General features: G+C 37.3%; 1 protein-coding gene and 1 long non-coding RNA gene across 5 annotated transcripts in view; one reads left to right on the top strand and one right to left on the bottom strand.

Moving 5' to 3' along the window:
- Positions 1–1446, bottom strand: part of LOC125276742 — an 89387-nt gene extending 87941 nt beyond the window's left edge. The window contains exon 1 of the long non-coding RNA XR_007186733.1: positions 1308–1446. This is a non-coding gene — a long non-coding RNA (uncharacterized LOC125276742). The remainder of the gene's footprint in view (positions 1–1307) is intronic.
- runx3 (RUNX family transcription factor 3) overlaps positions 1–13009 on the top strand; it is a 69059-nt gene that overhangs the window by 36492 nt on the left and 19558 nt on the right. For all 4 annotated transcript variants that reach the window (XM_048204561.1, XM_048204559.1, XM_048204560.1 and 1 more), the window contains 3 exons: positions 1375–1619; positions 2672–2828; positions 4240–4344. In XM_048204561.1, the coding sequence (XP_048060518.1) occupies positions 1375–1619; positions 2672–2828; positions 4240–4344 (507 nt within the window). The remainder of the gene's footprint in view (positions 1–1374; positions 1620–2671; positions 2829–4239; positions 4345–13009) is intronic.

Below are 13009 nucleotides of genomic sequence, written 5' to 3'. Positions count from 1 at the left end.
TGAGGAGACACTGAAGGTTTTTAAACGACAAATGCGCCTACTAGTGGTGAGAGCGTGAGCTCAGGGTGTGTCAACCACACGAGAACTCATTAGATTCTAATTAAATACCATGTATGAGACTTATAAAATAGCCCAGGCTACATTATCTTAATTATTGCTGTTCTGTTATGATGCAGCAAGCCCATTAGTTCATTAATTAATTGAATTCAGCACAAAGAATTGTCAGTTTTTCCTTTACAAAAATAGCTGTTTAAATTTGAAGGTTGCCACCGAATGTGTTTAATTATTGTTATTGCTGCTGATTTTGTTTGAAAGATAAGATATTTGTTGAAGCACAAATCAATGTTAATTAACCATTATTATTGGATTGCTCAATACATTATCCAATATTTTTTTTTTTTTACAAAAACAATATAATGGTAAACTGGCACACAGACATAAATAACTTCAACAGAAAATATTTAAATTTTTGTCTGTGGTTTTTAAATGTCACACCTGGCAGACTCTAAACCTTCATCCATTATGTGCCATAACATGAGGAGAGGATTCAAATATTTATTGATTGTTCATTAAGTATATTGCTGATAATGGAGGAGCTTTCTGTTTTGCTTCGGCGCGTTTGATGTGTGCATCAAACCCAGCCCTGTTCGCTGATTGGTCGGTTAGACCCAGCCCTGATCAATGATTGGTGGAGCGCTCAGCGCACTCCAGGCTATAATGAGATGAGTAAATAACTCTTGTCTGCATAGCGCAGAGCGCAGCGTTTGCGTACACGCATGTCTGACTTACCAGAAACGTCTTTCTAATTTTTACTCACTTTTTTACGCTTGAACATTCATTTGGAAGCAGAACATTTGACAACTAAAGAGGACTTTATTGCAGAAACTCTTCTGAAACTGTGGGATTAATTTGTGTGGACTTTATTTTCGGAGACTCTGGACTGATAGGACGGAAAGTGTCGCTCTGAAAGTAAAACTGTCATCCAGGAGCAGCACAGACCTGCTGTACACACTCTGGAATAAATGCTATTTAATAAGTGCATTTAAAATAATAGTTTCATATGCTTTGACAGGCATACTTAAAACAGTTCTGTTTTTCCCCCATATTTCTTCTATCGTGCAGCACGAGAGAGTGTGTGCGCGCGCGTAGCCTATGTGTGTGCTTGCGGTTTTTTGGTTTTTGCTGAAGTCAGTGGGAAACTCAAGCGCACTTTAACGCTTCTGCATCCTTTGTGAGGCACTGAAACGCAAAGTAAACGGTCACGGAGGAGTTTTCCGTGTCCACTACCACGGACTTTCTGTACTTACTTCACTTGGGTGCCTGAGCTCTTCACGGGGTCTCATTTGTAATCTGTTGTGATGCATATTCCCGTAGACCCGAGCACGAGCAGACGGTTCACGCCGCCCTCCGCCTCGTTCCCGTGCCCTAAAGTGACCGAGAGCCCGAGCATGAGCGCACCGGGTCCACTGCGGTCCGGGCGGCCAGTGGAGGCCCGCTCCGTGGTGGACGTGCTGGCCGATCACGCCGGAGAGTTGGTGCGCACGGACAGCCCAAACTTTCTCTGCTCTGTCCTGCCGTCACACTGGAGGTGCAACAAAACTCTGCCTGTGGCTTTTAAGGTAAATAAAACATTATTTTCTGTAATATAACTTATTTCATGGCTTTGTCAATTAGATTAAAAGTCAGTCAGAACGCGCCAAATAGCTGCTTGTGAGCAGAGCTCGCGCTCTCCTGAGGAGATAACCATAGCAACATCAGGCTGCGCGAGCGTTTTCATTAGTATCAGTACCGGATGGTACATCAACAAATTAAGTACTATTTTTTTTTTTTTTTTTTAAATAATTTTTTACTTATTTATTTATCATTAGCCTGTAACAAAATGTGTTTTTAAAAATCTGTAAGATAGTTGACGTTTGGTTAACCATAGGGGCGCCAAAATACAGTTCTGCTGCGCGAGCCAAGTTTACCAGTTCGTGCCCTGGAAATTACAGACAAGAATCCTTTAAAAGGTTCACTTACCTGAACTTCACTGAATAATTCAAACACTGCTTGTAGATTTGATCTATTTTCTGATAGCATTGTGACATAATTCTGCTTATCCGATAATATGAACAGAATATGAACAAAATATTAATCACGTCAGAGACAATTCGGCACGATTTTATCCACTCGGAGACTTTGCATGGAACTTTTATTGTTATTATTATTATTAATTAATTGTACATATAGCAATATTTTTTATAATTATCGCAACAACGACATTTCGGTTAAAATGTATAATTTACAAAAATAATAAATTAGGCCACTATTAGGCTATATGCAATTGCTATTCATATCTAAATTGCACTTATGTTTATATTTACCGTATATACAAATACAATCGTGAAATTTTGTTAAAAGTAATTTAAATAAAATTGCTCCTCATACATTATTTGTGAAGGAAACGATGTTCTCTACTCGTAAAACGAAATATTTAATAGGCTATGCATATAAATAGAATAATAGTAACATTAACCGCTAATACATTATAATCATAGGCTATATGCATTTCAGTGTATGCACAAGATTATATTGTAATAATTATTATGAGAGTTGCAACCCTGATTTGTTTGGTTTGGGGTTTGTGTGTGTTGCTGATTAGGCCTGTTCGGTTAATCTGTGTGTTTATCAGGTGGTGGCTCTGGGTGATGTTCCTGACGGTACTCTGGTCACAGTGATGGCGGGAAATGATGAGAATTATTCCGCGGAGCTGAGAAACGCGTCTGCCGTCATGAAGAACCAGGTGGCGCGATTCAACGACCTGCGCTTCGTGGGCAGGAGCGGCAGAGGTGCCACATCTACCAATCTGTTTGTGTATCTCTCTGACTGTCTGTGGTCTGATGCATGCATGTGGTTGAAATTCAACAACATGGTGATAAAAAAAAAAAAAAAAAAAAAAAGGAGGAGACAGAAAGAAATTAATTTAAAGCATAGCAGTTCATTTGTCTTCATTCATACAAAGACAGGACACAACTTTAACTCCTGAAATGTCAAGCATTTAAACTTTTAATGAAGATTTCGTAAACAAATGGTGGAACAAAAATATAAAAAGACTAAAACAGCATCCTTCAGTTACTTGTCCCAGAGAAATAATTTCCCCACAGCAGAATTTTTTCTTAAACGATTTGAGCTTTACAAACCATCTTGTTTACACACCTAAAAACACCCTACCTCTTACATAGCTCACATTCTTTCAGAAGCTTTTCCTTCTCGTCTTTTTCCTCTTGGCCCCGCTCCTCGCACTCACATTTTTCCTGTAAATGTTACACTTTAAATAGTTGCAGACGGATGAGTGGAAAGCGCTGCAGTGTGCGAATTAAAAGTACCTTTCATTTCTGCAGTCAATTACCCCACCCTCACAGCCCTCATACAAGCCACGGCTTTCTCCCCCTCAAAGCGCAGCTTCATTGCATTTAGAGATCACACACGCACGCACACACACATGCACACAGACACAGTGGAGTCCCGGGAACAATCTGGAACACATTGTCTGACTAATCCACATCATAAACGCATTTGAAAGCGCATCAAAGCAGTAGTGCTGTCTCTTTTCAGAGGAAACTCATTCATTTCTCCCAGCTGTATGTGACCCACCTCACTGGGATTGTGCATGAATCTTTATTTCATGCAGCCTGAGGGAGTTCCTATCTTTACCCGAGGGCTTTTCCGGAACATGGCAACTTTATATAATGTTATTTTTCACAGCCGAAAGAACTAATACAATGATAGTCCTTTTCAGATTTAAAGCATGCAAATATAATTTAAAGGTTATTCACATTGCTAAAATACTGACTGCACAATATTTGTTATTGTTGTAAACCACAAATACTTTTCCTGTTTCTCGTTGCTACACTCAATCTGACTCAACATACCAACAGTGGGGTCGAAAAATCTGAAACCACTTGAGAATGTTTTCTAATTTTTCATTACAAATGTAATTATCGGCATAATATTCTCAGAGAATAGCTGAACTGAATAATTTAAATTTGGGTTATTCTCTGTTTGCTTTAATGACAACAGCACTCACGCTACATGAACAAAACCTGATCATGTTAGCAATATGATTTGAGAATTTGTATGTTTATTTATAGGATTAAATGAATTTATTTCTGTGGTCTCAGACTTTTGGATCACGCAATACCTTTTCAAACCGACAAGTGATCATGACATTGAATCTCTGTGTCTTCCTCTCGTCTTCAGGAAAGAGCTTCACGTTGACCATCACAGTGTTCACTGGCCCACCCCAGGTCGCCACATACCATCGTGCTATTAAAGTCACCGTGGACGGACCTCGAGAGCCAAGACGTGAGTACAATTCCCCTAAATGACTATCAAAAAGAGTGTTAACCGACTGTTTCCAGAAGCGCTAACATTGACAACATTATCTTGGTTTGGTGACTACTTGTTTGTAACACAATTTTCTGCTTGAACACAAATGGTGTTAAGTTTTGTTAAGTATTTTAAAGAATTTAGAAATATTCAATGAGTTATTTCAACTGATTTGGACTACACAGGTCTTGCTGTGTGTTTCTTTGTGCGTGCAACCAATGCGGCATGCAAAGAAAGATGTGTTGTCTGATTTATTGATGTATTGTCTGCATATAATTTCATGCTAGACTGCAAATCACAACTCTGTTAAAATTGCATTTCTTTTGCGGTGAAGGAAGCACTGTTTCATGGCGAAGGAAAGTATTTGAGGAGATGATATAAGATGAGATAGTCTCTTCTTTGTGTCTGCTTTATACCGTGTTATTTACTGAAGTAAAAACTAAGCTGAGCAGTCTTTAGAACATGTGCCAAGTAAAACAGATTAGATAATCTGTTGGTGCCTGGAGTTTTCTTTCTGTATTAACGCTGGTAGGTTGATTACTGCACACTGCGTTGCATTGTATAGCTAAATTGGTGATGGCACGTAATAGTTTTGATATTATACTATGTTAGGTGGAGTATTCAGACGGGGCGACGAGTATTTTAACTATTTGCAGAACACTGACGGCTTTAAAAGACCTATGAGTCATCCGCAGATGATACCAGGGAATAGAGCCACTGTGTGTGTGTTCCAAAAACGTACCTTACAGTGTATTTCTGTGAGTAAGTGTTGGTTTCGATGTCTCCTTGTATTCTCATGTTTGGGTTTATACATACCTGCACAGCAGTATGTGTTAATATTAAACAGCGAACAGTCCTTCGTGGTCTAGATGGTTGCCAACCTCAGATGTCAGTTGTGGTGTGTTATTAAGCCTTTCGGCACAGAGAGTGAGGGTGCGTCTCTGAGCCGCAAACACAGAGGGTTCAATGAAAGTGGCCACTCTCTCTGACCAACGGGGTCAGCAGTGCCTGACCGCATTAGAGACGCTGAATTAACACAGCACTGAACGCCTGCTAGGGGTACGGATCCATAACACTAATGCAGCCGCGACCACAACCAGAGAGAGCGAGAGATAAAGGAAAGGCAGTGCTGCTGTTTACAGAGCTGTTGTTGTTGTTGTGTGGTTTTTTTTGACAGCGATTTTGTCATATTTTTGTGTGTACACTAGCTCCCAAAAATAATTCAGATACTTTAATGAATTTATTTAATTACAGTAGATATTAAATCAAGTGGCATTTAAAGAAAGATGGCACAAGTGCATGTTTCAAGCAAGGGCACAATTTTGTTTGGTTTGAAATGATAAAAAAAAGTGTTCAAAATGAAGATAAAAAGTATTGTGAAACTTGCTAGTGGAACTTTTCCATAGTTATTGTGATGAACTACACATGTGGTTACTGAACTTGAGGAGAACTGACTTCATACATCTACAAAAAGTTACAAAAACCCCAGTTGTTTCAAAGTACCTGAAAAAATGGTTTTGTGTGGGAAAAAAAGTGATGTTGGGTCTCATGAATCTCAAGAAGGCTGTCAACAACATGCCCGGCTCATATTTCCAAATAAAAAATAAATAAATAAAAAAATAAAGAATATATATTATATTTTGCTAAAAGAGAAAGCCTAATGTTAGGATGAATATTTATTTTTTTTATTTGTTTGTTTGCATTTCAACATTATTTTTGACAATTAAGCACATCCCCTCACCAATTCTCACAATTGAATGCAAAAACTACTGTAGTCATAGATAAAAAATATATATATACGTTTTTATCTTAATAAATATATTAAAATATTTTAATAAAAATGTTAAATTAATATATATATATATATATATCTTTCTTTTGAATGTTTGAAATGTGACCTGGACACACACCTGGACATGTTTTGGTAAAAAAATATACCCAGTTAGGTCTATGAAAAGCTCTAGCATCACATGAGCAAATGCCACTTGGTTTTATATTTTATAAAATGCAGTGATATGTAGTAATGCAAAGTATATGCAAAAATCGCTTTTGGTTAAATCCGGGGCTTTATTTACCTTTTTTCTACGCTTGTAATGCTCAATTTCCTCATGCATATCATATTTATCATGTTGGCTGACTGACATTTGGCCTGCAATGATTCTTTAGAGCTGTTTCCTGTAGAGCGGGTCACATTGCCATAGCGTACCTGACCTGTAACCTACGCTCACTCAACTATCACTAATGAACAGGTGATTCAGGCACAATGCAGCGGGAAATTGTGTGAGTGAGTGAGTGATTGGTTATGGTGCGGTTACATTAGTTTTGGAGTATGCGAAATGACTTAAGACTACACAATGAAAATGAGACACAAGATATGAGAAACGTTTTTTAATAAATGATAAATAATAATAATCTGTGATGTTTAGATCACCTATTAAAATGTTTTTTTAAACCCAGCTAAAATACTCGCCCCTGTCTGCAAGTGTATGGAAGTGATTGGAACACTAAGTAACCATCCCATAATGGTGAAAACTAATGTGCGTGTTCACCACAATGATAGATTGAAGTCTTTGAACTCACTGTGTTGTTCATTTGCTGTTTGTGTGTGAATGTGCGTTGGAGTTTGTGTGTATTCAGCTTTTGTCAGATATGTTGTGTTGATGGCATCTTTCATGAGAAAAACCACACCCTCTCCTCCCCCAGGCGCGGGCTGACTGAGGCTGTGTGTGTGTGTGTGTGTGTACTTTGATAGTGCTGCCAATAGAATAATACCTCATTAATGTTTACTTGTGGAGTTGATAAACCTGATAGACGGGACCCCCCACGCACACACATCATACAGAAGCGAAAATGATGAAATGAAGAACGCTCCCCATACTTAGTATAGATAAAGTGACTCCAGAAATATTTGGACATTTTAGTCGCACTTAAAATGCCCTGTAAAAATGTCAGCATTTGAGCACAGATGCCAGTTGAATCGATACTGTATTAAGAGAAGAGAAGAGAAGAGAAGAGAAGAGAAGAGAAGAGAAGAGAAGAGAAGAGAAGAGAAGAGAAGAGAAGAGAAGAGAAGAGAAGAGAAGAGAAGAGAAGAGAAGAGAAGAGATTATAGTCAGGGGTTTCAGGTTCGACTGTATTTGCATTTTGGCACACAGTTCGAAGAGGGAATGTAAATCTGTTCGCAATATCATTTGCTGTGTTATTTTTCCACACATATCATTCTGTTTCTGTAAATAAAGGAGTTTACATGCATACATTACTATGTATGAGTGTGCGTAAAACACCTGCCAGGTGTGTCATCCATTAAATAATGCATGCCACACCTGTATATATGAATATTGCAGATGATAATAATTCAAAAACAAAGATAAAAATATAGATAAAACTCCTACTGGGCTCTTTGGGAAAGTCTGATTGTATGCTTTAAAGGGATCATATCTGCTGTCTTTTTCTTCATTTGAGAGGTTGAGATATCATTTGAGATTTTTCTTTCCTATGGGAGGATAAAAATCGTGCGTTTGTGCGGTTTTTGATGGTGGTATTATCACACTAATGCTATTAACCGTCGTTCTGCTATTTGTGCATCATAAGAATGCTTCTTCAAAGCAACACTGGTGGACATCGCTAACGGCAACTAGCAGCTTTCGTCACCACTGACGCTAAATATGAATGGAGCCAATATCGGATGGCAAATGAATGGAATGCGTTTGAAAAATGAACAGACATTTCATTACAGTGAAAACAAATGGTCAAGCATGCAGTGCAGTATGGTTGCTTTAGCATGCATGCAATGAATCCTTGCAGATCCTAGAGCTACAGCTCAGCATTTGACAAAAAAGTGTCTTTGAGGATATAAAGGATGATTCTGTCCTCATTATCTTCACCTCCCAGTCATATTTTCCTTTCATTGAGGGATAAACTTGACAAAGGCTGACAAAAGAGGCATTGGGTATCTACACCCCTGCACAAGTCACAAATACACACTGAGTATCTCCATCCAACATCTTCCAGGCTCAACCTGTGTTTGTGAACTTCCTTGTTTATTCTTTGACCCAGCAGACACCATTAGCAGCTTTAAAGACTAATTTAATAAAGTAGCATAATAAAGCACCTCACAGTCCATGATAAACGTCTGAGAGACATTGGGTAGGAGAGAGACACAGAAAGGAGAGGGAGGAGTGTTACGGGAACATTATAGTGAATCATCTGTTTATTTTTCTGCCATTTTTAACAGTGAGGAAAATTCTGCAAATAGCCTAATTGAAGAAGCGAGATGTGCCCAGACTTCCAGTAACACACACACACACTGAGCTTGTTGGGAAAAGGAGAATTTCTCTTTGTCAGAGCACAGTGTTTTAACATTTTAAATGGGTCATATCATGAGGAATCAATTTATCCTTGATCTTTTGAGATAAAAGACTTCATTGTGCCATGAAAACTATAACTTTTCAAGCTCAAAACTTTCTGCTAACATGTCTCGTTACACACTTCCTCAACTTTCTGACGTCAGACAGATACGTTTGACTATGACCACCACACATTAATGATGTGTGTTTGAAGTTCAGAAACGTGGCCCAGTCAGTGATGGTAAGATAATAAAGAGGAAATGGAATAAATTCTATTATTTATAAATATTGAAGATAAGATTAGTGGGGAAGTATGTCAAATTCATTCTGAAGAATCCTATTATTAGAAACGAGTCTTAAAGGGATAGTTCACCCAAAAATTTAAATTCTGTCATCATTTACTCACCCTCAAATTGTTCCAAACCTGTATGAATTTCTTTCTTCTGCTGAACACAAAATAAGACATTTTAAAGAATATGTGTAATGGTCCCCATTGACTTCCATAGTATGGAAAAAAACACAAAAGTAGTAAAAGTTGTTTCTTATATTTTACATACGCAGAAGACATTTACATAGAAGTCTTAAAGGCACAGCAGCAATAAATGGCCATTTGATTCTAAAATGTATAATGGTCAAGACTAAACTAAATGATGACAGTATTTGGCACAAGAAAAACTTAAGAAGAAAATAAATAATAAAAAAAGTATGATATGACCCCTTTAAAGGCAAGCACTGTATTTGTTTTTTTAATCAGTGTGTGCGTATGCTTAGCTATAGTTTGTGGACAAAAATAGTTTGTCTTCAAATGTGAGCTTGATCTGACAAAAGATTTTTTTTTTTTTTTTTTTTTTTTTTTTATAAATTATATAAGGTTTTCTTTTAAGGTTAGGGTTAGATAATTCTAGAAATTAAAATGAAACTATATTATATATAGTCTGTTGTATGTCCTCATTTAGGACATACCACATTGCTAAGTAAACAATTGCTTGTGTGAACTGTAAGACTGAAACCTATTCTGCACGACAGATATATCTCTGTATCTTTTCTCACACTCCTGCAAGCTGCAGTTGCGTCAAATCCTGTCACAGGCGCACACATGCGTAGGCGCTTGCATTTTGAAATTAAGGGTCTCTTCCTGCCTTTTAACACCTCTAGCATTTCTCATCAGAACACCTTTCTCTGTCATCTCTCCTCTAATTTCCACTCCGTCTTCCAGAATAATCTCAAATAAAGTCTTCAGACAGTCAGTCTCCTCTTAGAGCAGCATGTTTAAAGAGCCGGATGAAATTCCTCACACTGAAACTCAGTTGCGTTTGAATTTCATTAGTTTGGCACGGGAATGCGCTCCTAAATCACGCTCTTAACACAAAGTGTGCTCGTTCTTTTGTCCTATAAAACCCAGGCATTATATTTCAGAACATTCCAGCTGCGTACAGCCAGCAGAGAGCAGAACACCTCTGTTAGATGCATGTTTGCTTGAAGACACTGTGTGCTTGCAAGAGTCAAACGCATGTCGAATCATCTGGGTCAAAAAGGTTTCTTGGTTTGAGTTACAACTAGGTCAACCAAAACCAACCAAACACCAAGCCACTCACATGCAGGTGCATGCACATATGAATACAATATCACTGACATGCACACTGCCAGTCAAAGGTTTGGACGCAAACCTTTATCCTCGTTCTTCATTAGGACTATTTTACACATTTTAGAAAAAGAAGAAAGTTATCAAAATGATGAAATCAGTGTGAAAATTATGTAGTGAATTATGTGTGACCAACAATTGTGAAACGAGTGAAAAGCTTCTTTTTTGTCTTTCATAATTCACAGTCATTCATAATTTACAAATAATTATTTTTGAACGTTTTCTAAAGATCTAAAGATTATATATATATATATATATATATATATATATATATATATATATAAAATAAACTAATTATTATTATTAAAATATTATAAAATATATTTTAAAATATATAATATTTTGGTCTGGGAGTGTTTAGCACACATCCAAAAAAACATGTAATTTCTCAGTGAAGTCACAAAAAACCCACAAACACATGTGCGCTGTTACACCCTTTTTGTTTTTAAATCTTTTTCTGCATTAGACCTGAACAGGAAAAGCAAAGAGGGCGTAACAAACACAGACATAGAAAACACAAAGCGGTGGGTGACTGCCTCTGGCTTGTGTATTGTCTAATGGATATGGGCACTATTGAAGGGTCTTTATCTCACCTGCTCCAACTTGCCCTAGAGAAAGAATCAAGGAAAAGAGATAATAATAAAAGAGACTCTTTATTCCTTCGGGACCATTCGAATTGTTTCTATCATTTCCACATGATGAGAACTGTTTGAGAAAAACACTGTACAACTTATTACAGGGACATGCTCAAGGTTTATGCCTTAACCACTACACATGAATGTTTTCATTTCATTTCTTAATATACATATTAATATGGTTGAATATTAATATAAATATTAACTAATTTAATTAAAACATTTGAATGTAGCTTTCAAGTATTTCTCAGTTAGGTAAATGCAAATTCATTTCTTCTTTATTTTCTTGCATATATTTGAAAGCAGCTGTATCAGTAAGACATAACCTAGTACCAAAAAAAGTATATATATAGATATAGATATAGATATATATAGATATTTAAGTACTGACTTGCTGCTAGACTATATTTGATATCCTTATTATTAATATTTGAGGGGCAAAAAAATCAGCAAATCTCAGAAAAAGAGTGTCGTGTGCAGTTTGAGGTTGAATAGAGGCTCTGTTAAGGATTTTAGTTTTCCTCCCAACACACTTCACTGGCACAAACCCACTTCCTGTCATGGGCTGATGGGATTGGTCACACACTGCTCTGACATTACGACAGCTCTCAGATGGACAGAGAGTGAACGTGCGAGTAGTTCGAAAAAGAAGACAGGTGCAGAGATCTTAGCAGATGTAGAAACGTCTCCAGCGTTCGTTACTACGGAAGCACACTTTCATTTGAGGCCTCGGTTTCCACACCTGACGTACGCGCAAACTCACTCCCACCAACTGTCAGCTACAACGGTGGAGAATAAAACAGGTGGAGCTCTACATTCATTTAACATATCAAGATATTTCAAGTCATATAGAACTGCTTTACAATGCATTGATGCTGGAGTTGATGGTAACCCTAACAGATTCAGACTACTCTCATCCTCAAACAGGCCACCCAAAGTCTAATTTTTCCATGTCTTTGTATATTGGTTTATTGTCTGTTAATGGCACATTAAAAAAAAAAAATAACTGTGGTGGGTAATTTTATGACACCAAAAGTCAAAATTATGCCTATGATTTCTGCACAATTGCATTTAAAAATGAATTATTTTTATGAAACATAAAAATAATTGATGAAAATAATTGTTTGTAAATGTCCCTCATTTTGAAAGGTCTGCAAATTTCTTGCTTCTTTTGGTTAATTAAATTCTTGATGTTTTTAGCTATCAATAAGAGTCTTTGTTTAACACATTTTCAAATATCTTTGCTGATTATCCCTCAAAAAAGCACAGAAATCTCAAAAAATCCATCTGAGCCTGCTTATTTTTTTTACAGCTCTAAACTAATTTACAGCTAAAACCTTCAGTCAGTTGAGCTAAAGCACGCTTTACCCTCAGTCTGTGCAGATCAATTTCACAATGTTATCAAGTGCCTATCGGCCCCATTTATAGACACCCGTACAAATATTAACAGTGTGCCCGCCGTAACATGTCTGGCCCCTCCACAGCGAATGTCGAGTTTCAGCCCTGCCCAAATGCATACACACTCCACCAGAGCTAAAAGAGCCTGTGTTCTGTCTGTCCAAGGGGGAACATATGTTTCTTTCTTTTCATCGTTACAGAGAGAGAATGAAGAGAGAGAGAGAGGGAAGGAAGCTGGGCGTATCAGTCAGTTGATCAGTGCGAGTATGAAAGCTGAAAGTGTGTAGAGAGGGCCTCTGTGTACACATACTCCATGTGCAGAAAGTACAGACTCGAATGAACAATGACGATAGCTATACTGCTTATATCGCAGAACTGTTACTGGGGAGGAACTGTTAGTTTGCATGTCAGTTTACACATTATTGGTGTAAATTAGTGCGGGGTCATTCATGAACATGTAGTTTATAGCATCTGTCACATGACAAATTAATTAAAGACTCAAGAGGTGAACTCATTTTTGTTTCTTATTATTTATGCTTATCTCTGGCTACATTATATGATTTCCTAATTTGGAATATGATCAAAGTTTGTTTGTGAACTTGTACGGGGAATATGTCTAA

The sequence above is a fragment of the Megalobrama amblycephala genome, linkage group LG10, assembly GCF_018812025.1.
Source record: "Megalobrama amblycephala isolate DHTTF-2021 linkage group LG10, ASM1881202v1, whole genome shotgun sequence".
Classification (NCBI taxonomy): Eukaryota; Metazoa; Chordata; class Actinopteri; order Cypriniformes; family Xenocyprididae; genus Megalobrama; species Megalobrama amblycephala.
The sequence above is the reverse complement of the archived record's forward strand: the minus strand, read 5'-3'. Positions and strand labels throughout refer to the sequence as shown.